General features: G+C 39.6%; 2 protein-coding genes across 6 annotated transcripts in view; both read right to left on the reverse strand.

Moving 5' to 3' along the window:
- LOC109423294 (rap guanine nucleotide exchange factor 4) overlaps positions 1-25,818 on the reverse strand; it is a 957,479-nt gene that overhangs the window by 369,117 nt on the left and 562,544 nt on the right. The window contains exon 2 of one of the 3 annotated variants that reach the window (XM_020077464.3): positions 16,893-16,940. The exons of the other annotated variants lie outside the window; for them this stretch is intronic. The gene's annotated coding sequence lies outside the window, so the exon portion shown is untranslated. The remainder of the gene's footprint in view (positions 1-16,892; positions 16,941-25,818) is intronic. 3 annotated transcript variants of the gene reach the window in all.
- Positions 22,311-25,776, reverse strand: LOC134288669 (uncharacterized). Of its 3 annotated transcripts, XM_062854197.1 has the most exons (3): positions 22,650-25,776; positions 22,501-22,572; positions 22,311-22,447 (listed from the first exon to the last, which is right to left on the reverse strand). In XM_062854197.1, exon 1 carries the CDS (start codon positions 25,711-25,713, stop codon positions 22,762-22,764), a length of 2,952 nt encoding a protein of 983 aa, XP_062710181.1. In that variant the 5' UTR covers positions 25,714-25,776; the 3' UTR covers positions 22,311-22,447; positions 22,501-22,572; positions 22,650-22,761. The 3 variants fall into 3 exon arrangements, with proteins under 3 accessions (XP_062710181.1, XP_062710179.1, XP_062710180.1); XM_062854195.1 differs by having other exon boundaries at positions 22,501-25,776; XM_062854196.1 differs by having other exon boundaries at positions 22,321-22,572.

Here is a 25,818-nt window from a genome sequence, read left to right on the forward strand (position 1 = left end):
TCAGTACTGCCGCAATTTCGCTGAACTCGAATAAGTTTGTTATGCTCGGTTTCATAAATGGGGTTATATATGGCCAATCCAGTCCCAAAGGGTTAAGTTGAAATTTATGAAAATAAGTGCAATCAAAGCCCTCCTGACAGGTTATTACAATCTATTCATGTGTCCCAGTTTGCCGAAATTTTCTAAAATAAATAAAAGTGTTGCTTTGCAATTTCCGCAAAAAGTTGGAGCTTTGGTCAAGTTCTGTGTAGTCATTTTCATTCAATAAGAATTCTTCATTTATTGCAAACGCTTTAGAATTTTTGGCTGAATTTTTTAAATTCAGCAGCTTGTTTTACCTTTACATCTGAATTTTCTACTTATTTTTAAAACTTCTATGATGAAATCAACATGATTTTTGAAATCTTACAAATATTTAAACTATCTTTGAGAAATTAATTCAAAAAATTAGTTAGTTTTCCAAAAATTGAATTCTGAAAACATGATATTAGAGTAAAGTGACCAGATGATCAGAGCTCCAACGCGGGACATTTTTCTGCGTTGCGAGTTTCGCAGTTTCGTAAACTCATAAACATTTTTCTACAGTCTTCAAAAGAAACCTGATAATTAAATCTAACTGTCAAAAATGGTTTTAATATTTCAACTCTCAATTGCTTTCAAAATTAAAATTAAGGTGGTTAAAACTTCGTACACAACTGAAACAAAAATCGTTTATTACAGCATTTTTGCCTGACAAGCATGACGTGAACTCTACAATTTTTTGAGGTTATTATTACCATCAAAGTGCCTGAAAATGTTAATCAATCTAGCTTCCGCTTGTCCAATTTTGTCATTTGTGTACTATTTCCTTGAGTAGCTCGAATGCTTCTCTGTCAACATTGATTAACTTATTGGATAAATTTACGAGCGTACTCGTTTGAACCGCTCGCCAGCCAATTGATATTCACCCATTTGAAAAAAAAAAATAACACAGTCAAAATAAATTTCCGATTAAGGTGAATATATAACGAAGCCACACCTCGAATTTTCAAGATCACAAACCTGAGGAAGCAAAAGACGGATTGCGCTGAAAAGATGATCGATTGGTGACTCGCTGGTGGTAACCAATCGATCAACTTTTCAGCGCAAACCAACCATCGGTTATTCACATTTGTGATTTTGAAAATTCGAAATGTGGCTTCGTTATATATTCACCTTAAAGTTTACTATACTGGGCTTGGAAAGATTTTAACTTCGGGCAACGATATCCCTCCAGATTGTTTATCTGACTGTACGCAGTGCGCACTTACATAGTAATAAAAGTAGTTTTCTACCCTGAAGTTTGAACTAGAGACAGTTTCGTCTACTACTTCTGTAATTATACTCTTGTCACTCACTATTTTCTTCACCGAACTGTAAAAGGATGCTGCCTGACTGTGCAAAAAAAAATCAACCATAAGTATATTCCATGTTTTTTCTTCAAAAATTAAAAAAAAAATGCTGGGACTGCTATCGCTCGATAAAAAAAAAAGCTTTCAACAGTTCAAACTGTACTATAACCCAGAATCTTTATGTACTTTCTCGCAAAAATCCTTCAGTTTTTGTACTCTGATGTTGAAAGTTCCGTTAATATGTTTGATGTGATTTGTGCTTTGTACAAATCCGGTTTGACTATTTTGGCTTTGAAGTTACTACAATATGTTGAATGCTTGTTGAAATTTTTCCAAACGCAGGACATTTTTACGATTTGAGACGAACGCGGGACATTTCGCGGGACATAATTTGTCGCGGGACATTTGGTCAAAATGCGGGACTGTCCCGCGAAACGCGGGACGTCTGGTCACTTTATATTAGAGAAGTGTTTCACGATTTTGTCTTGCACAGTGAAAGATGCCCAAAATTAAAAAAAAAACTTTGTTAAAAACTTTAGTGCGCCGCGACATTTTTGGAAATGTCAAAGGGCGCCGCGATAGCAAAAAGTTTGGGAACCGCGGCGCATGGTTTGGGAAGCACTGCCTTATCTGTTCCAAATCACGCGACGAAGACCTTCATGAATTAGTTAAAAGCTACTTTTCTATGGAAAGTGTCGGCGTTTCGGTGAACGAGGTGAAGGAATCAGCAGAGGATTTGCGAGCTCAACAGATTTTCAAACAAGCACGAAGCGGACGGAAACTGGTTGATTTGAAACGGGGTTTCTATGGAAATTCGACCACATTGAGTTTCCTAACAGCCGCTCCATGGCCAAACGGAGACTGCAATGTCTGGAATGTCGCCTTCTCAAATCTCCTTCATTGTACGCCAACGTGAGGCAGCAGATAGATAGCGGAATACATTACCAAAGGCTACACGCACAAAGCAGTTCAACGAGAGATGCATGAGATGGATTCGAAGCGAACGTGGTTTCTGCCGTTGGGCGTTATAGTGAATCCTAAAACACCCGATAAAGTCAGGGTTGTTTGGGACGCCGCTGCTTCGGTAGAAGGCGTATCATTGAACTCCGTTTTGCTTGAAGGCTCGGATCTGCTTTACAAGCAGTATTGTGCAGATATCGTCAAAGGGAAACTGCCATATGTGGCGATATTATGGAATTGTTCCACCAAGTGCTTATCCGGCGAGAAGATCGCGCAGCTCAGTGGTTCATGTGGCGAGACAGCCCATCCCATCCGATCCAATTCAACTCTACATTATGGATGTTGCCACATTTGGATCAACGTGTCCCCCGAGCTCATCGCAGTAATGTGTAGAACCAAATTGCGGAAGAATATGCAGCGGAGTTCCCGGAAGCTTTCGAGGCGATTTCTCATTAGACATTGGATGTCAAATTCTCCGGAAGTGCTTGAACGAATTGGAGAGCAGAATACGCAGTTAGTCAAATGCTTCACCATGGATAAGGGCAGCAACCTGGAACGGGTGTTGGGTTGGGAATGGTCTGGCGACCACAAGAGGTTATGTTTGTTTTCTCCCTAACTCCTCGAGAAGATCTGCAACGTCTATTAGATGGATCTACTGTACCAACTAAACGCCAACTCCTCAGCTTGGTAATGAGCGTGTTAAACTTGTTGGGGATGGTGGCTCCGTTTGTGGTGCACGGAAAGTCAATAGTGCAAGATGTGCGGAGATCCGGAATCAACTGGGACGAGCGATTTTTTGCGGACATCGTACCTCGATGGGAGCAGTATGTCAAGTTACTTTGAACACTGGGCACGGTGAGGATACCCAGGTGCTACTTTCCAGGCTATCACCCAGAAGCATATAACTAAAATGAGCTGCACATATTTGTGGATGCCAGTAGCGCCTCATATGCCACCGCCAGAGATGGAAACACTCTCATCGTGAATCAACTCGCGAGTGTAAAAGCAACAAACGGTTTACTCACGGTGCCGAGAGTAAGCCGTGTGTGAGTTTATTCGCACCCACTTGCTTCACGAGTATGAGCATGAGCATGAGCATAGATGACCGTACAATTCGTAGTTGCTACTCCGTGATTGACCAGAACAATCGAAATTGCACAAGGAACCAACAAACGGAGCTTGGGAGTAGCTACCGCTCTCAATGTGCACAGTTCGAGAATTCCAGACTTTATTAGTCAATAACGGCGCCGGCCACGTCCTTACGGTCATCGAGGAAGGAAAGGAATGTTAGTGTGACGTACGTTGCTACTAGAGACCGAGATCACCTCATCTTCTCCACGACTGTCACGGGAAGGAGTTTTTGTTAGTAGGGAGGGGAGAGTCACATGATTTGGATTCACTTTGGTAAGTGATTTGATTCATGCAACCTTTACTTGAGTCAAAACATTTATTCATTTTGACTAAAGTATTACAAATGTCGACACCGAAGATGACGAACCATTCAAATTTGTGTGTAAATGCGAAAAATAAAAGAAAAATATTTATTATCAACTGAATGTGCATTGAAAACTAGCGCCGACACATGACGTGACGAACTTTTCAATATTAGTTAGATAAATACACAAAAACCAGAGCAGAATTTTATACATCACATAGCATTAATTATTATGATAAAATGGAAAGAGCTCACCAATAAACATCCTTCGAAGTGTCCAGTGCGTATAAGCTGCAGCATCTTCCACTAACAGGCCTCTTCTCCGAAATCACACTGAAACGCTACAACTATACACGGGTACGACGATGTGCACATTCAAATTGACGACGACGACGCGGCCGGTCTGAATGAAAAAAAAAGCGGCCTCTTCACCAGGGTTGCCACATATACAGAATAATCTATATTTTACAGATTTTTACGGGTTTTTTCGATACAGAATCTGTATATACAGAATTACAGATTTTTTGAAAATCTTGAAATTATACAGATTTTACAGATTGTATACAGATTTTCTGGAAAATTATACAGATTTATACAGATTTTTGAAATAAAATAAAAATATAAGCTTTAGTTATTGCTCAAAACAATATCTTCAGCTTGACAATCCCACTTGGTATTATAATTACTTGGATTTATTTTGTTTATCTATTAATTATTTTGCCTCTATCTCAAAAATGGCTGATACAGATTTAAAATACAATTTTTTTGCTGCCAAATACAGATATACAGATTTTTTACGAAAAATATACAGATTTAAATGTGGCAACCCTGCTCTTCACTTCGCCACCAAAATAACACTAAACCGCCCCGTACGAAGATGAGCACATTCAAATCGGCGACGACGACGCGGCCGGCCCGAATAAAAAGAGCGGTCTCTTCACTTTGCTTCAAAATCACACTAAACCGTCCCGTACGAAGATGCGCACAGTCAAATCAGCGACGACGACGACGACGCTACCGGCCCGAATGAAAAAAGCGGTCTCTTCACTTTGCTTCAAAATCACACTCCCACTTGCTTCACGAGTATGAAGCAAAACAAAAACAAAAACACTCATGAATTTTTATTCGCGAAGAACAAGTGGAGATGCGGGAATTGCATTTTAGTGCGATTTTAATAGCAAAACAAGTAATTATCCATCAGATAGTAGTGTTTTGTGTTTTATTGTTCCTGAAAAGTTAATCTGACAACAAAACAACAAAATTGAAAAATGTACAGAGCTGCTTCGCGAATCAATCACGAGTGCGACCAGCTTCATTAGCTCGCGAGTGAAGGAAGTGCGAATGTATTCTGGCTTCTGTTGTTCACGAATAGGATAGCTTTGCGTTTGTGTCTACTCAGCTGCATTCCTCACTGTTTTCCATCACTGGCTGTCGGTGCCCCGGTTGGAGCTACAAGCTGCTGTTATCGGCACGCGGCGCATGAAGTCGGTTCTCTCCAATCATACAGTTCCAGTTAAACGAACCGTATTATGGAGTGATTCTTCAACAGTACTGAACTGGTTACGGTCGGACCCCCGAAACTACTAACAGTTTGCGGCGTTCCGGGTAACAGAAATCCTGGACGAAACGGAAATAAGCAATTGGAGGAAGGTGCCTACCAGATTGGACGTTGCCGATGTAGCCATCAAGTGGGGACACGGCCCACGTTTCGACGAACATAGCACGTGGTTCAAAGGTCCTGAGTTTTTGTATAAATCAGAATGTTATTGGCCAGCTGACGCAATAGAACCAGCAACAACGGAAGAATTAAGAGCAGTTCAAGTACTTCAGCAGATACAAGCACTTCTAGTGATCGAATTTAAACGTTTTTCGAAGTGGGAAAGAGTAATCCGCACAGTGGCGTTTGTATTGTGGTTTGATGACAAGCAGATATATCGACACTGATTTTTCATTTGGGCCTAACTGACATTTTCGAGTTCTCTTCATCGATCCTCTCTTTGTGTTATCAAAGAATGTGTATTGAGTTTTGCAAAAAAATTTTGGTTGAAATGCGAAGAAGACGATTACATCTTGCTATAGAAACAAAAAGAATAATGATTTTGTTTGTTTTGATCAAGTTATTAGCGAAAGAGAGAGTCGACGAAGAGAAATCGATCAAGTCAGTTAGGCCCTTATAAAAAATCATTGTCGATATCGGGACAAATCAGGACCTCTCAGCAGTGAGGAGTTAAAGCGAGCGGAGGCAGTCATATTCAGACTCATCCAAGGAACTGAGTATCTAAAAAAATGAACATACTTCGCCAAAATGATGCCGCACAACCAGAACAGCATAAGCAAGTCCAGAAAAGCAGCCGTATCTTCAAACTATCTCCATTCTTGGATCCCCCCGGAGTAATTCGAATGCGTTCCCGCAGCAGAATGCATTCCGAGTGAAGGCAAATTTCCCGTAATCCTGCCAAAAGATCATCATGCCACAAAGCTAACACTAGTTTACAGCATTTTTGAACTCGGTAAGCTGATGATCATTTTAAGTGTAGAATCATGCCCTGAGTTCGAAAACGCGAAAGAAAAAAATTACAGTAGAGCGGAATTTTTTTCGACTTTCCATACAAGGTTGATGATTTGAAATCGATTTTTGTTCTATTTTTAAGCAAAGTCGCTCACTTCAAACATCTCATTCTCCGTAATCAATGCTCCGATTGAGCTGAAATTTTTACTGTAACTTGCCTACATATGAAATGCCAAATAAACGTCGAGAAAGAATTTTTAAATTGTTTTTTTTCTTATAGAAAAAAAATACATTTCTTCAAAAAATGTTGGGAATTTTGCTAAAATTTAAGGAGATTGTCCCTAAAACTCGCCAATATCTTGAATTTCATCAGTCTGGCGCAAAACCTGTATTCAGATGATCGAATGGTATTGTATTCAGCTTTTAATTTATTGAATAAGATTTAAAATTGGTTGAACAAAACGCAGTATATTTGAATTTAAGTAAATTGCATATTTTGAAAAGTTGTAAAGCTCGATATTGAGCTAAAACTCAAAAACTGTTCTACTTAAAATTTTTTGAAGGTCGGTTTCGATATCAGCGCTAAATTGTGCTTCAAAAGTTTTGGTCGTTGACTGAAGTTCACGACTTTCGTTTTATTTTGTAAACTTGTGTAATCATTAATTGGTATCATCGGAAGTACCGTCATGCCAACAACGAAACGGTGGTTAACAAGATTCGGCAGAGGTATCACGTTTCTGAATTGCGTTCAACTGTCAAGAAGGTGACCAGCAACTGCAACTGGTGCAAAGTATACAAATCCAAGCCCCAGATCCCACCAATATGGGCCCTCTGCCCTCTGCACGACTAACACCGTATTCGAGAGTTTTCACCTTTACAGGACTGGATTACTTCGGGCCAATATCTGCTCGCCGCGGTCGTGGATGCGTCAAAAGATGGGTTGAGCAGTCCACTTAGAAATAGTCCACAGCCTGTCTGCAGAATCCTGCATCCTGGTAATTCGTAGGTTCATCGCCTGTAGAGGTTTGCCTCAGGAAATATATTCAGACCAAGGGACCAACTTTCATGGTGCCAGCGCGGAGTTAAAACAACAGATTCTCCATCTGTTGTTCTCGGTCCACAAACCGAGATTTATCGAAAACCTTCACGAACGCAGAGACGCAATGGAAGATGAATCCTCCGTATACTCCGCATATGGGAGGCATATGGGAAAGGCTCGTCCGCTCAGTCAAGACTGGCTTGGCGCACATGGAGTTGGGAGAAATCCGGACGAGGAAACGTTGATTACAGACCTTGCAGAGGTGGAGTCCATGGTGAATTCCCGTCCTCTGACATATCTACCGATCGACAGTGAGGAAAGCGCCGCCTTAACGCCAAACCACATTTTACTACTGAGCTCTAGCGGAGTCGTTCAGCCATCGGTACGTCCAACGGAGGAAAGTGAAGTTCTACGGTCCAACTGGAAGCATGTTCAGATTATGCTGGAGCGTTTTTGGGTGCGGTGGATTCGAGAATATCTAACTGTTATTACTCGGCAACCAAAATGGTTTGGAGAAGCCAAATGAATCAAAGTCGGAGATCTGGTCATCGTGGTAAATGACCACCCCAGAACGCCAGACCCCCCCCAGAAATTTTTCATGACTTTATATATGGAAATTAGAAAAAATCTGGGAGCCAAGGGCTGAAAGTCTCTCAAATAAAGACAAATCAATCAATCAGAAAAAATCTGAAAACCACTGTCGTGGTGACAAATATAAATCTATATTCTCAATTTAGTTGAAAATCGGAGTTTTCGACTAGCGAGGTTGGATTTTTCTCCAAATCCGTGCGTCGGACCTAACTTCGGAAGTGGTGCACGGATTTGAAGAAAAATACAACTTCGCTAGTCGAAAATTCCGGGTTTCAACTGCACGTACAGTAATAGAAATTTATGTGTTTAAATTGACAGTTATTGGAGACAATTCTCAACTTGTCACTCTTTACAAGATCATTGTCCAAAATAGTCTATGTAATTAGTTAGTTTTGTTTGGAAATATTATATAATCAGAATTATATAAAAAGCAATACTTTGTACATCTTCTTTTTTAAATCGCTGAGATATTAAATCTAAATGAAAATTTCCAGAAATTCCTGGATGGGTATCTTTAAGAATCTTTGAATTTACTAGCAGCATTTTTTGCAAAATATGGTTAAGTGCTTCTTTATGGAAATCAAGTATCATGTGGGAAAAAACTCTGGTTGAATTTGCAATGGAATTCCAGCAAAAGTTTGTGAATTCCTAATGAGAATAGATGTACGTAGCTGAAGCGTAAACGCGAGTGTATTCATTAAAACCATGCTGGAGGTGATTTCTAGTCGGTCACTATTAATTTCTTTTATTTTGTGGGCCAGGGGTATTTTTGCGTCTATCAAACAACGCACAAATTCAAATGGTCATTGAGGAAGTTTTAATATATTTAAAAGCTGGTTCTGTAAGATGTAATCGTAAGTTTGAAGGTATTCATGATTGGACTTGTAAAAGACTTGGTATTGATGAGATAATTGTGAAAGAATTCCTGGATGACTTCTTGGAGAATTTCTTGGCTTCTATGTCCCTCTAAAATTATCTAAAAGAATTTCAATACAAATCGCTGGAGGAATTCCTTTAGAAATCCTTCATATTATTAAAAAAATCTATAAGCAATCCTTAAAAAAACCCGGGGGTGAATCCCTGAAAATCATTATGAACGGAATACTGTAATTTTCTAACTAACCGCTGAATAAATTTGAATAAAAAATCCCGAGAGAAATTTCGGGAGAATTCATTACAAGAATTCTCGGAGCAATACCTACAGGAATCCCTGGAGTTATTTGTGAAAGTATACCTGGAGGAATCCGAAAAGCAATTATGCTAGTAATTTCAGAAAAAAAATCTGAAGAATCCGCATCAGAAATCGCTTTAGAAATTACTAGAAAATTTTTTAGATAAATCCTTGGAAGAATTTCTGGATGCATTACTGGAGGAATCCTTAGAGGAATTCTTCAAGAAATCACAGGAGGAGTTCCTAGATGTATTTCTGGAGGATATCCGGGAGAACCTTCTGGAAAAATTCCATGCGGAATCTCTGGAAAAGTTCCTGGACTAATGCCTGGAGCATTAGGGGATTTTTTCATTATCGTACAAATTGGTATGAAGTTTCTGAAGGTTAATGAAATTCGGTAGGGATCATATATATTTGAAAAACTAAATTGAAAAAAAATCAGGGTCGCCTAATTTTCCGGAAAACTCCAGTGAAATTCAAACATTTTCCACAGACACCACCTACTTTGAAAAATCATAGAACGAAGCATCATAGGCACATTTTTTTGTGAAATCATAAGAAAATTTTCTCAGAAATTCCAAGATGGATTTCTGGAGGAAATCCTAGAAAATTTTTTTGACAAATTCCTGGCGGATTCCCTGGAAAAGTTAATGTATTGATTGATTGATTTTTTTTAAAGAGACTTTCAGGCCTTGGCTCCAAAGTTAATGGATAAATTTCTGAAGGAGGCATCCCTGGAGAAGTTCCTGGAGTAATGCCTCGAGCATTAGAGAAATTTCTGATGAAATTCCAAGATTAATTTCTAGAAGAATTCCCAGAGCAATTTCTGGAGGAATTCCAGGAGAATTTCTTGGAGGAATTTCACGGAAGAGTCCTTAGAGGAATCCCTGCAGGAATTTCTGGTATATTCTTGGAGGAATTCTTGGTGGAATTTCTAGAAGAAACTGTGAAATAACTCCTGGATGGATTTCTAGAGGAATCCCTGGAGTTGAAATTCATGGATTTATTCCTAGAGGAAACCTGAAAGAATTTCCGGAGGAATCCCTTGGAAAAATTCCTATAGAATTTCCTGAAGAATCTCCTGAAAGAATATCGGAAGCAATCTCTAAAGGATTTCCTGCAGAAATTCCTGGAGGAATGCTGTATGAATTTCCGAAGAAATTCCTGGAGGGATTCCTGGATCAATTTATGAAGAAATTCCTGTAGGAATTTCTGAAGAAATACCTACGGTAAATCTTGGTGGAATTTCTTGAGGAGCCCCTGGAGACACTGCGGTAGTAATTCCTGAAGGGCTTTCTGAAGAAATTCCTGGAGTATTTCTGAAGAAACCTCATAAGGAATTCCCGCAAAATTTCTTAGAGAAATTTCTACAAAAATTCTTGAAAGAATCCCTGGACATATTCTTGGAAAGAACCCTGGAGAAATCCCTGAAACAAATTTCTGGAGGAACCTTAGGAGGGATTCCTGGAGGAACTTCCAGACAAGTTCCAGGTGGAATTTCAGGAGGAATTTCTGGACAAATCTTTATAGGAAATCTTAGGGAAATTCCATGGAACTATTTATGGATGAATTTCAGGAGGAATCCCTTAATCCATTCTTTGAGGAATCATTCAATGAATTCGTGGAAGAATCTCTAGAGGAATTCTGGAAGGAATCCATGGAGAAATTTCTGAATATATTCATAGAGAAATTCCTAAAGAAATTCCTAGAGAAATTCCTAAAGGAATTCTGAGAGAAATTTCTAATGGAGATCCAGGAGAAATTTCCAGAGGAATTTCTGGAGGACTTACAGGAGCAATTTCAGAAGGAATTTCAGGAAGAATTACTGGAGAAATTATCGGAGGAATTTCTGGAGGAATCCATGAAATAATTTCTGGAGGAATTCCTGGAACAACTCCTGAAGGAATTGCTGTACGAATTTCCGAAGAAATTCCTGGAGGAATTCCTGGATCCATTCCTGAATAAATTACCGAAAGTACTCCTGAAGAAATACCTGGGGTAATTTTTGGTGAAATTCGTGGTAGAACTCCTGGAGGAGTCCCTGGAGAAATGCCTGGATGAAATGCCTGGATGAAATCCTGGAAGAATGCCAGGAAGAATACCTGGAATAATTCTTGAATAAATTCCAGAAAGAATTTGTGGGGAAATTTTTAAAAGAATCTCTTAAGAATTTCCTGGAGGATTCCTGAAAAAATATTTGAAGGAATTCCTAGAGATATCTCAGGAGGAAATCATTCAGGAATCCCAGGAAGAATTATTGTAATATTTCTTGGATAAACTCCGGGAGGAATTCTTGGGGTAATTTCTAAATGAATCCCTGGAGGATTTTCTAGATAAATTCTTGGAGAAATTGCGGTAGCAATTTCTGAAGGAATCCTGGATTGATGCCTGGAGGAAGCCCTATAGAAATCTCTGGAGAAACTTCTGGAGGAATGCCTGGAGTAACCCCTGGATAAATTCCTGGAGACATGCTTGTATCAACTCCTGGAGGAATCTCTCGAGAAATTCCTTAAGAAATCCCTGGAGGATACCCTGGAGAATTTCCTTGAAAAATCCCTGGAGAAATTCCTGGACTACTGCCTGGAGTAATCTCTGGATACATTTCTAGATGAGTTCCTGGTGGAGTTTTCAGAAGAATTCTGGGAGCAATCTAGTGGAGTTTGGAGTTCTTAGAAGAACTCCCGAAGCAATCTCTAGATGAATTACTGGAGAAATCCCGGGATGAGTCCATGGAGAAACTCCCAGGAGAAATTTCTAAAGAAACCTCTTGAAAAATTCCTAGAGGAATCCTTAGAGAAGTTTCTAGAGAAATTCTTGGAAGAATCCCTGGGAAAATTCTTTGAAAAATCCCTGGAGGAATTTCTGGAGAAACCTCAGGAGGAATGCCTGGAAAGTTCTGGACAAATTCCTGCAGGAAGTTCTGGATAAATTCCTTGCGGAATCCCAGGAAGAATTCCTGGATTAATCTGTAAAGGAATGTTTGTGAAAATTCCTTGGAACTATCCCTAGAAGAATTCTTGAATGAATTCCTGGAGGAATCTCGAGAGAAATTCTGGAAGCAGTTAATGGAGGAATTTCTGAAGAAATTCCAAAAGAAATTTCTGAAGAAATTCCAAATGAAATTTCTGAAGAAGCTCCAAGAGAAATTTCTGTAGAAAGTCCAAGAGAAATTTCTAGATGAATTCCCAGAGGAATTTTTGGAGCAATTCCAGGAGGAATTCCTGAAACAATTTCTGGGAGAACCTCAGGAGGAATTCCTGAATATCTATAGGTAATCTTGGGGAAAATCCGTGGAACTATTCATGGAAGAACTGCAGGAGGAATCCCTAAATGAATATCTTGAGAATCCCTGAATGAATTCCTGGAAGAATCTCTAGAGGAATTCTGGAAGGAATCCATGGAGAAATTTCTGAAGGAATTCCTGGAGAAATTTTTGGAGGAATTCAGAAAGGAATTTCTGGTGAAGTACCTGGAGGATTTTCTGGAGGAATTACTGCAGGAATCATCGGTGGAATTCCTGGAGGGATCCATGAAATAAATCCTGGAGGAATGTGCAGAGGAAACCCTAGAGAAGAAATTCCTGGAAGAATTTTCGGAGGAATTCATGGAAGAATTCCTGAATCCAAACTTGAATAAATTCCTGGAGTAATTTCTGAGGAAATATCTGGGGTAATACCTGGAGAAATTCTTGGTAGAACTCTTGCAGAAGTCTCTGGAGAAATGCCTGAATGAAATCCTAGAGGCATGCCAGGAGGAATACCTGGAATAATTCTTGAAAAATATCCTGGAGGAATTTCCGAAGGAGTTCCTGGAGGAATCTCAAGATTCATTCCTGATGAAATACAAAGTTCGATTTCTGAGGGAATTCAAGGAGGATTTTCTGAAGAATTCTCAGGGGAAATACTGAAGAAACCGCTGAAATTCCTGAGGAAATCCTGAAATCCTGGATTAATTCCTGCGGGAGTTTCTGAAGGAATCCCAATAAGAGTTCTTCTAGAAATGTTTAAAATAATCTTGGAATTCGTTTTTGTAAAAATAACAGAAGAAATTTCCGGTGAATCCCTGGAGGAACTTTTGAAGTAATTTCTGAAGAAACCCGAAGAGGAATCCCGGAAGCAAGCCCCATTAGGAACTCTTTATGGAATCTCAGGAGAGCTTTCTTAGCGAATACCTGTAAGAATTTTTGTAGGAATATTCCTGGCTAAAAAAATTAAGAAATCAGTGTCTGCAGTAATTGTTGAAGGAGTGCTAGAATCCCTAGTGGAGCGGACCTGGTGGAATGGTTAGAACATTTGACTATCACGCCGAGGACCTGGGATCGAATCCCACTCCCGACAAACTCGCAAAATGTGAGTTCTTCCTTCGGAAGGGAAGTAAAGCGTGGGTCCCGAGATGAACTAGCCTAGGGCTGAAAATCTCGTTAATACACATAAAAAAAAACTAGGATCCCTAAAGGTTTTTTGTACAATTTTTTTCAAGCAATTCTTGGAGTGTTCTTTAAGAATCGCTAAGTAAAATTTTCTAAAAGAATTTCTGGAATACATTCCTGCAGAAATACTTCGAATCATTCCAGATGTAATTGTTGGAGCAATCTCTAGTGGAATGTTGGAAGGCATATATGGAGATATCCCTGTAGAAATCTCTGAATACCTGCAGAAATACCTTAAGGATCTCTGGAGAAATGCCTGAAGGAAACTTCGAAAAAAAGCACTGGAACAATTACTGGAGGAACCTCTAAAGATATCCCAGGACAAATCCCCGAAAAATGTCTAGTGGAATCCCTAGATGAATTCTTGATTGGATTTCTGGAAGAAGCCAAGATGGAATCACTGAATTAAGCTATGGAAAAAAATCTTGGAGGAATTGTTCGTACTCATATAGTTTACAAAACTATGAACAAATCAGAAACAGTCATTTTGATTACTCAAAACTACAATACTGATTTGCATATTCACATATCGGGCGCCCATCCCGCTTAAAATTCATCTCAAGTCAGGCCCCCCTGGGCCCCCTCCAGGAAAAAATCCTAGTTACGCCAATGCTAACAAACATGAAATTATAGCATATAATTTGGAATTACAAAGCTACTGTTACAACACGATGGACAAACTAAAGTGAGGGACAAATCAATGTTAGTTAAAATTTGCTAAACCTATGAACACAAATGAAATAGTTAGGGTATCGCGCCATTTGGGCGGTGGCTTCTATATTCGTCTGTTTGCCACTATAACTCAGTCAATTTTGAACCAATTGACTTGAAATGTTGTGCACGGGTAGATACTATACCTATCTCACCACATTCCAAAAGTTGTGTCAATTGGTTCAAATTTGACTGAGTTATAGTGGAAAACAGACGAATATAGAAGCCACCGCCTAAGTGGCGCGATTCCCTATTAAAATTTCAGCTTAAAGCTTACTCCCTAACGAACCAAACAAGTTTACTCCAAAGAGGTCCGACACATCAACTGCATTACTAACATAAAATGCTTAAATCTATCAAATTTGATTTGGTAAAACAAAATATTTTTCATGAGTCGTTAATTTATATGTTAATTATTGACCAATTTACCATTTGATTGCCTAAAAAATATTTCCATGCTTAATGGTTGGCAGGGATGGGAACACTCACTTTCAAAGAGTTACACTCACTTGCTATTTTCTCAGCTCAGAAGCGTGCAATCAAGAAACGATGTATGGACGACTTTTGTATTGTGGTTTTGTCTAAAACTTTGCCGAATTGAGTAGGGGTGCACACGCATACCAAAGCCGTGACAGAGTTGTAAAAGCGACTCTCCACGAGGTGAGTGTAATTTACATTCACCTCGTGGAGAGTTGCCTTCGCTGCTCTCTCACGACTTCGGTATGCCAGAGCGACCCCTACTCCATTCGGCAAAGTTTTAGACCACAATGCAAAAGTCGTCCATACATCGTTTCTTGATTGCACGCTTCTGAACTGAGAAAATAGCAAGTGAGTGTAAATCTTTGCAAGTGAGTGTTCCCATCCTTGATGGTTGGCAGTCGAAAAAGCCCAAAATCACACATTTTGCCCTAAAAATTGAGGTTTAGCTCAAAATTCTGACGTGCTGAAGCAAATCTGAGCCCAGATTCGGAATCAGCGGCCCAAAATCTGTCAGAGACACATAAGTTTGCTCTTGAGACAAAAAAAATGTTGCGTGTCCGAGGAAATAAAAAAAAATGTTCAACCTATAACCCGTTTAAAGGCAGAGTCGTGTATAAAATGGTATCATTTGCTGAAAATTTGTCCAGAAAATTCGCTACGAAAGTCGTCTGTTTTACAATAAATCTCAGTTCTTCTGTATGAATAACAAAGAAAACCTGTTAGTTCTATGTTTTAACCTTGGTTCTATTTTATGACGTATGAAAAGTTTGGTATCTAGCACGTTGCAACGGTAGGTGATGTTACCAATGTCAAAACTGTGCGATGCGCTCGCCAAATCCATCCAAAAACGAACAAAGCTTCCCTGTGCAGTGCACCTGTCTGCACGACCAGTATAAATCGTTTCTCATCACGCGGCGAACACAGAACACGGAACAGCACACGGGACTGCGCGCGGACACGGAAGATCTCCACTCAACTTGTCAAAACTAGAGCAAGGCTCTGGTTATCCCGCTGCAATAACCAGAGTGAACGAGTGATTGCACTTCCTATGTATTAGCAATGCAGTTGTGTATAGCGGTCTCTTTAATGAAGATAAATAATGATAATAACTTTAAGGCAAAAAACAAAACTAAAATAACAAACAATTAAAGATAACACATTAACAATGAGATCCAAACGAAAATTATTCTTAAATAGTTAAATAGTTAAAAGTTAAATATAAAACAGAACTTGGTCAAGAGCTACAAATATTCAGAATATCTCAAAACAGTAGGGTACTATTACTCCAGCGGATGTTGTCCGTTACTTCGTCCGAAAGTTTGGCTACTTTGCTTGTTCTCATGCTGTTTGTTGCACCATGTTACGTTCAAAGTGGACGAAAGAAGACCAGCCGGCCGAATATACGACACTCGCTCTCTTCTGAAATGTAGCTATGGTGCAGGGCAGGCAGAGCCACATCAAAACTTTATCCGGCATTTGAGCTGGGGGATATGTAGCGTGAAAAATAAGCACAGAAGGAAGGTAAATGTCAATCTTCTCTCTCGTCAACTGAGCCAAGATTGGCCGGAACGGAGGAAACAGGACGTTCGTTGTAGTAGCTGTCGGAATGCATTTCAGATTACGTCTTGTTGGTTGAACGCGGTGAACAAAGTGTTTTGTTCGGTGAAGAATGAATCGGTGACGAACATTGCATTACCCATGGGTAAAGCGCATACAGTAATCAGTCAGTCTGTATTACATGAAGTGCTAAGGTTTGACAAATGAAATCATGTATCACAGAACAATATTAGAGTTACAAGGTACACTACTAATTCGCTAATGTTCGTTCCATTTGGAAACAAAAGATTATGACACTGATTGATTCGGTTTTATTTAATCACAAAAAAAATACAAAAATAATTAATAAGACAAACAAGAGAAGGTGGAGCGGACCTGGTGTGATGGTTAGAGCACTTGACTATCACGTCGAGGACCTGGGATCGAATTCCACTCCCAACAAACTCACAAAATATCAGTTCTTCCTTCGGAAGGGAAGTAAAGCGTGGGTCCCGAGATGAACTAGCCTAAGGCTAAAAATCACGTTAATACAAATAAAAAAAAAACAACAGAAGAAAAACTAGGATGAACTAGGATCACCCAGCTGAACAGTACAAACTGCATTCTAAGCAAAACCTACTAACTCTGAAGGAAAATTTACCTCAATTTTGGTCAAATTGATGGCTGTTGAGCATCCACATTGATTTACCTGGAACGAGAAGAAAATAATAATGAATTGTTACCATAACTTTGAGGCTATGAGGGGGAAAATATTGACAAAGTCAATCTCATGGTGTAAAAGACACACATCTCTACTCAACGTTCCTCAACCCACACCGCAGACCGTACCCTCAAACCCACTTGAAAGGAAAAAGTGATTTGCTGTTCTTTATGACGAGTTTTATATTCTTCAGAGAGAAAACATGTACGTGCCTATACCAGTAGAAATGTAGCATCGTTTGTATCTAGCTCAAGTTCTCCTCGGTAGACTCGGTAGATGATGGACACAACAAGACAACTACCTAGAGAAAATAGTAAGATGACCTCGAAAAGAGGGAATGTTATTCCTAACAAACTCGACAAAACTTATGCATTGTCTCATCCAGTCAAAGGAGATTCGTTTACGGGCTGATAATTTCATTTGAGTTAGATAATCAAGAGGAGATGATAACGGAACCTCGTACACTGATAGTGTTGATGCATTCTGATGATGACATTGCGTTGTATTTTGGCCTAGTTTTCCATTCATATATTAATACAAAATGCATTTGAAATTCTCAGGAACTTTGTGTTTGTTTCGTAAAACTTTTACATAATAGTTCCAGATGTATAGCAATGAAGACAATTTTACATATTGCCTCTCGTTCCCTTCTTAGGATGAGCAACCCAAAGTATTTTAAGGACAAGCTCATTAGAATGTCAAGATGGCCGCCAAAATGGCCGACCCTCATACTTACTCAGGATTTTAACTGAACAAATTTCATAAAAGCCATTGCACCAGATATTCTTATATTTTTGAGCTTAGACAAGCAACAAAGAATAAAATAAAAATTACTCTTTCATTGAAAGTTCACATTTTGAGATTTTTACAAGTTTTGAAGTTCAGGTGCAACGTTTCAAGATATTTGTCCTTAAGTGCGCTATAGTCATGTTGACAAGTCATAATATGAGACAAGTCATGATTTAATTCTTCAGAACAGCGTACGAAAAACTAATAAAATCTCGCTCTACACGATCGGATTTGTTTATTTATTTTACGTCTCACAATTACTGGATGCACAACACATTCCGGTGTCGGCCAAGGCCAAACAATCACTGCATCCATACCCATACCAACCTTACCGAAATGCTTATCATTAATGTGTCTTCTACCTTCTACTCTCGTTTCCGGTACTTCTACAGCAGCCTTGCACCAACGCTGCAACTATAGGTACCTACACGCTAAAACCACTCAGCACCTAGAATGTGTAAGCCCTACTCATAAGTGCATAATTTCCAGACCACACAAAAATGTGTAACAGTTACACATTCTCAAAAACACTCGTCTAGATGCGAAATGTCGATAATTTTTTTGTTTCCCAAGGTCATTAGTAAACCTACCTAGATTGCCGTACAAAATGTTTTGCGAATTTAACGATTTTGTGAACACAGGAGCTGATTTTGTGAATGTGCAAGGTTACAAATTTTTGGTGTAGTCTGGAAATTATGCACTTTAGTGCTGAGCGGCGTTAGCGTGTACGCTGGAGACATAATGCTTCTTTTAACGTTTCCGCTCCGTACAGTAGAGTTTGGATAGCATCCCGAGCAAAGGCGGATAACAAAATGATAACAAATTCTGTTACCTAGTTATCATTCGTTTGATAATTGAGTTTGTTATCATTTAGGTTGAATTAAGGGCCAACATAACAAAAACGATAACTCATATTTACTTCTCGAATACCAAAATGATAAGAAGTTAAGTTATCATTGAGTTCAAGTTGATAACTAATTGTGTTATACAATATTTTGTTCAACATTTCGTTCAGTTATCAACATGAAAAAATACATCTGACTGATATCTGGTTTTGTTATCACTTAGTTATCATTTAGAGCTATTTCATCGACCAAAATAGTAAAAAACTACTTTACCGACATCGTCACCTATTGACAAAAGTTTCTTATAATTTATAACCAATGTTTTCAACTATTGCGCCCAGGCGGGTCTCGAGCCCTGATCGAGTGATTGTCGGTCGCAGCCGATAGCCCCTATACCAACGGGATTCATTGAGTGTGTGAGTAATAAAAGGCTACGCTTTCGTACTGCAGAAAGTAGAAAGCGGAATCTATTTTTAGATTCGAGGTTCATCAGACTCTCAGTTTTGGGAAAGCTTTGAAATGTGCGTTTGGAAACAGATAACATATTTTGTTATCATTTAGTATTTTTATGTTATCGCGATAGACCAAAATTATCGATAACTAAATTTGTTATCATCTGGTTATCATCAATTGAAAAAGATGATAACAAAAATAAGAAAATGATAACACTGATAACACAGTTTATTATCAAAGTGATATCACTTTGTTATCCGCCTTTGCTTGGGATTCCCGTACTTTACGAGCTGGAATAGAAAAGAATATGCTAGCTATACGGCATTCATTGTCGTGAGAGCATAATGCTCTGCTCCCAAGCATGAACACGGCACGGATAACTACAATACGGCAAACGACGTGACGGTGCGATGGCGGGGGCTTAAGTGTCTTTCGGCACGCTCAGCTCGGGAAGACAATTGCCTTTCGCTGGCTGGCTGGCTGGCAGTTTTATGAGATGGGTGCATAATTTCACTCGTCGTTCCTAGTGTTTTCTTTTGTAACGTAAGGGCTTTTTATAGGTTGGTAGCCGGTTTTAGTGGGCTCGTAAAACCGTTGATGTATTAATTCGCTCATTTGCACTACAGTACTGTTTGAGATGCTAAAAAGGATTTCAAAGCCCTTCAAAAAACTGGGTATCAGCATAGATAATTGTACAAATAGCTCGTAGTACAGTTTCAATCTATTTCTATTGATCAAGTTTAATCTTGCACCTCGCCCAATGCCTCATGACCAGTTCAGTTTGAATGACTAATTTATAAACTAACTTTCTTGCATTGGCGTAGCTAGGGGGGGTTCCAGGGGTGCCTGGCACCCCCTAGAATGAATTTGGCACCCCCTAGAATTTTTCCTTGATAGTAGCTTAAAATTAAAACTTCACTCGATAATTCCAACATTTGTTAATGGCGCTTTTGAATAAATCTAAAGCAACAAACGAAATGACTTCATTAATTATTTTACGTATTGACGTTTTGGACTTATATTCTATAATCAAAACACTAAAAAATATGTTTTTGCTGATCTATTAGTTTAGGACCCTCCAAATGGGATTATCTTGAGACGCTATATGAAATGTGTATCAGTTTTTCGTTTCTGGCAGTGGTCTGGGTGATTAATTTTAACCATTGACCCTAAAACTTCACCGCACTCGCGCTGTATACGACGAGCATGGTTTTTGTATCAGCAATTTCATTGGAAATTTGTTCTGAAATTTCAACGGGAACTCATCTGAATTTCCTTCCACAATTCCTTTGTCGGTTTCTTTACAAACTTCTTTGGCAATTTCATGATAATTTCTTTTGAAGTTATTTTTTAATTCATTGTGTTTATAGTTACTGCTTGTAAAAAATGCTTCGCAATATGTCCATATTTTTTTCAGCATTATTTTTTTTTAATTTATTTGGAAATTTCTTAGGGAATTCCTTTGGCTGCATCATCGATGATTTTTTCGACGATTCCTTTGAGAATCACTTCGGTGTTCAGGTGTGGAAAATCTTACAGTAATTCCTTCCAGATCTTCGGCAAACTCATTGGAAGCTTTTTCGATAATTCCTCTGAAAATTCCCTAGGCAGTTAATTTAGAAGTTTCTTAAACAATTATTTTTGGAATTCCATGGGAATTCCTTTCATAATTTCTTTTGTCAGTTGTCAGCTAGCTCTCGATCGGTTCGGTTGCCTTTTTGCTATCGATCTTTGCGTGGTGCTATTGTTAGAGTACTAACAATGGGCATATCTCGAAAAAACACGATAGTCGTTGATTTCAACGTACTACCCAAACGTCCCAGCCCAGCAGAAGTGCAAAAATTCATCCGTGATCAATTGAAACTGGATATGTCAATGGTGAGAAATCTCCAGATGCACAGTATCCGTCACCAGACGCTGATTGAAATGGTCAGCTTGGAAGCAGCAGAGCGCCTAGCTTCCGCCCACAACATGAAGCACTACTTAGAGGTGGAGAAGAAAAAATACATTATTCCTGTATTTCTTGAGGATATGGCAATCAATGTAAGAGTGCATGATCTACCACCGGACATGTCAAATGCCGAAGTAGCGGAGTACATGAAGAAGTATGGCAAAGTTAAATCCGTCGTTAGGGAGGTATGGAAAAAATACTTCTCAGGAACGCTAAATGGAGTACGAGTTGTTAGAATAGAGTTGAAGGAACCGATTCCGTCTTATATTCGCTTAGGAGATGATATGAGTATGGTAACCTATAAATCCCAAATTGCCACCTGTTTACACTGCGGCCACAAAGCACATCCAAAAATGAAGTGTTCGGAAGCCACATCCAAAAAGATAACAACAACCAGCGATGTATCTGGTCCATCGCGACATGCAGAGCAGCAGAAGCAGCCACCACCGCAGCAGCAGCCGCCGGTCCCGTCGCCACCGCCGCCGCCGCCGTCGCAGCAACAACAAAGCGAAATGGAAAACAATAAGGCTGGCAACTCAAACGGTGCACTTTCGGAGAAAAAGCGCAAACGAGAACGAGCTTCAGACCCGGACAAATCGGAAACAAGTGACATGGATTGTACCCCAGAAAACCCAGATGTTAATGAAATTAATATACCTTACGAAGAGTGGTATACTTATCAAAGTAAGAGGCTAGACCGTATTATAAAAGCAAATAAGAAACTTATAGAAAAAACTGCAATTGTACTTTCGAAATAAAATGAAATAAATTCAGAGACGAATGCCCTTTTGGGTAAAGTCCTTTTAAACGAAAAAAAAAAAAATCTTTTGTATATTCTTAGGAGATTTTTTCGGCTATTTCTTTGTGAATTTCTTCGCCCATTCCTTTGCAAATCCTCTGACAGTTCCTCTGGAAATTCAAAAATTCTCAATTTACAACGGAATTGTGATTTCAAAAACAATAGCCGAAAAATTTTAAAATTGAGTTACCGAATCAATTTGCAAAGAAATTTTCGAAGGGATTCTCAATTAAAAAAAAAAACCGAAGAAATTCCCAAAGAAATTTTTGGATACATTTCCATCAAAATTTCATAAGAAGTTAACAAAACATTGGCAACAGTTTTAGAAATTTCTTGGGTAATTTTGATGGAAATTTATCCAGCATTTCTTTTGGGAATATCTCAAGAACTCTAAGAAGAACTATTAAAGGCATTCCTGAAGAAATTATGGAAGCTTTTCGAAGAAAATGGGAGCTGAACCAATGCTAAATTAATATTCCAAAGGAAATACCGATGACATTTCCATGGAACTTTCCACAAGTATTAAAAACTACTTTCAAGGATCGACTGAAATTCTTAACTTTGAACTTTTAGTGGCTACGCAGTCTTTATTCTTGAAACGGGTTTATTATCTACCCAACGTTTCGGCACTTAGGGATGGTGCCTTCATCAGGGGGAACTGGAATTTAGTTAGTTGATTATTTGTATCTTAACTAGTTTTGTTTGACTTACAATAATGTTCTCGTTTCGTCTCTCGTGTTTCGGCTAACTTTAACTGTCCTGACTCTAATTGTTTGGTACATGCTATGGGGTAGATTTGTCTGGTTAGTTATTTTAAATTTTACTTGTCACTTTTTGTCTATAAATTAATTAATTCTTACACTCAATAACACTTCGGTGAACTTATGTGGACTTTTTGCTAATGGCGCAATTCTTCTTATTATCTATTAGTCTATTTTTAAATGGTGGTCTTGATGCCCTATCTGCATATTGTCATTCTTCGGTGGTCTGCGATTTCTTACTAGATTTGTCTCGTCGATAGATAGTCTTGATGTCGTGCAACAAACCAGCATATGTTGTATTGAGTCCATCAGTGTCTGTCCGTTTGTTCACCGTTTTATCTGTGTTAGTGATGTGGCACATTTCAAGAAATGGGAGTGTGGAAGGTTTATGGCTATGGTCTATAATATTGGTGTGGTCAAGTTGAAATCTGTGGTTCTGTGTTATACAATGTTCTATTAGGGCTGTGGTGGTTTCTATTAGTGCTATTTGGGCTTCATTTGTGTGTGTATGTTCTTCATCGTTCATCAATTTGTCAAGTTTGTTTACATTAGCTCTATGTCCAGTTAATCGTTTTCGCAAATTGTTCCTCGTCATACCGATGTAACATGCATCACAATCGTTACAAGGTATTTTATATATAATGTTACTAATTTCGTCTTTTTTTACAGGGAATTTGATTTTGGAGTGGAGGTTTTTGACAGTTCTGTGTTGTCGTGTGGCGATAGTGATCTCTGGGTAATCCTTAGACAGAATTTTTGTGACACGGTCGGAGAGAGATGGGACGTATGGAATGGAACGATAAATTGGTTGCTGTGTTGTGCTTACTGTTTGGTTTTGCCTATGTGGATTTTCGGTTTCATCTTCGGTGCCGTGCGTGGGATGCCTCATCGGATTGGTGATGTGATGATCGGGTATGCTGTCTTCAGTTTGGTGGTTTGTTGGTGATGTTAGGTCTTGGTGGGGGATATGCTGGGGTACAGTGTGGTTTATGGTGGGTTGATCTGGTAGTTGGTTGGGTGGCTGGCACAATGGCTGGCTCGGTGGGCGACTGGGTAGCTGACACGATGGTTGGCTGGGTGGGAGGTTGGGTGGCTGACATGATGGTTGGCTGGGTGGGTGGTTGGGTGGCTGACACGATGGTTGGCTGGGATCATCATTCGGGAGTTCAGTGATCGATGCTGTTGGAATTTCATCTACGTTGTTTTGCCTCCGTTTGTTTATGTAGAGGTTTAACAACCGGTTGATGAGTTGCTTGGGATAGTTGTTCCTTAGCAGATGTTGGTGAATTATCGTCCCTATTTCATTCATTGATTTATTTCGCGTTAGCGAGCAAACTCTATGAATGAAATTGTTCGCTACGTTTATTTTATGCTTCGGTTGGTGGAAGGAGTTGTAGTTCAGCATACGTCCCGATGCGATTGGCTTGGCATACCATTCCGTAGCTAGAGTTTGGTCCTGGTTGCGGATGACGGTCATATCTAGGAATGGCAACCTCCGTTCGTTTTCTGCTTCGATGGTGAATTGCAGTCTTGGTTCTACCTTGTTGAACGCTACCAGTACCTGTTGTTCGGTGTTCTGAGGAATCGCCATGAAGATGTCGTCCACATATTTCTTGAAGATGGTGATCTCGAATGGTAGAGATTCCATAGCTGCATCGATGACCGAATCTAGAACTATGTCTGCCAGGATGGGCGAGAGTGGGCTGCCCATTGCTGTTCCGAATGTCTGCTTATAGAATTGCCCATCGTAGCAGAAGTAGCTGGCCTCCATAACGAACTCCACAATTTCCAGGAATAGGTCCAGATTTATGTTGGTGTCGATTTCATTCCATCTGTGTATTATGTTCCTGGTGACTAACCATCGTGGGACATTTGTGAACAATGAAGTTACATCAAGAGAGATTATGATGTAACCTTCTGGTAGTTTGATGTTGTTCACTTCGTCGCAAAATTCGAATGAGCTTCTCGTGCTATATCGGCTGTGTAGCGAGTTTTGCAGAATGTTTGCGATGTATTTGGCTAGCTTGTATGTGGGTGCCGTTATGTTTGGTATGACCGGCCGGAGTGGAAGGTCTTGTTTGTGAGCCTTCGGCTGTCCATAGATTCTAGGGCAGATGGAGTTGTTGGCCTTCAGCTCGTTCGCTGTCCTGTTATCAATGAGGTGTAGGTCTTTGAGCCTCTTGATTATGTTATTGTTCCCATTTTGGAACCGAGTCGTGGGATCAGCGCGCAGCTTTTCGTAGGTAGTCGTGTCGTTGACCAATGCTTGCATTTTTCGGTCATAGTCCTCTCTCAGCATGATGACCGTCCTATTCCCCTTGTCGGCAGATAGAACGCATACTTCTGGGTGTGCACGGAGGAACTGCTTCGTTGTGTTCGTTGCCCGTTCACAGAAAGTGGTAGTACTATCTCTGAGCTCTACCATAGAGTGAAAGCCGTGAATGAAGTTCTGCGTTGCATTCACTACTTTGCATCGATTTCGGTTTTGCACATTTTGGTCCCCATTAGTGAGCAGAATGCGCTCCGTGTCTGCAAGGAAATGGTAGAACGGAACCTGGGATGGCGAAGTGGTTGGCAGGGCGAATTTCGGGCCTAGGCTGAGGAGGTGGAGAGTTTCTGCTGGGATGTCTACGCCTGTTGCATTGAGGATTGCTCGTTCGTTATAAGACGGTTCTCCTGTACCGTTATCGTTCAGTTCTCGTACTATTTTGGTGACCTTCCTAGCAGTTTCCCCGTCCTTCTTTCTTAGCCATTTATTGTACGCTGCTCGCTGTGTGGTCGAGTATTCCTCGGCTACGCTGTCGCTTGTGAGTGAGCGTATGTTGCCCATTATTCCGTCCATATCTTTAGTAGTCTCCCTTATTTTGTGGAACGTCTGTTTTATTTCGAGATTCAAAATCGCCTTTTTGAACCTTCTGATGGTGCGGTCGATTTTATTGATGTATGGTCCATTGTCAGCCAGAAGCTCGTGAACACACTTGAATGAGTTGATGATGTGCCTCGGAAATACACCTTGTCGTCTACACTGGACGAGGAACGATTTTCGGCTTTCAAGATGCGCTAATTTCTTGTTGTTTGTAGCGTATGATTTCATAGTTTCCACCGTGTTATGTCCAAAATTTTCGTCAATGTACCGGAAGAATGTAGATTGTGCAACTGCCATTGTAAGTATTACTTTCAAGGATCGACTGAAATTCTTAACTTTGAACTTTTAGTGGCTACGCAGTCTTTATTCTTGAAACGGGTTTATTATCTACCCAACGTTTCG

Source organism: Aedes albopictus, chromosome 2, assembly GCF_035046485.1.
Source record: "Aedes albopictus strain Foshan chromosome 2, AalbF5, whole genome shotgun sequence".
Classification (NCBI taxonomy): domain Eukaryota; kingdom Metazoa; phylum Arthropoda; class Insecta; order Diptera; family Culicidae; genus Aedes; species Aedes albopictus.

Bases quoted from the DNA above. Each gene is read 5' to 3' on its own strand.
- LOC134288669 (XM_062854197.1), bottom strand. From the start codon at position 25,713: ATGGCAGTTGCACAATCTACATTCTTCCGGTACATTGACGAAAATTTT.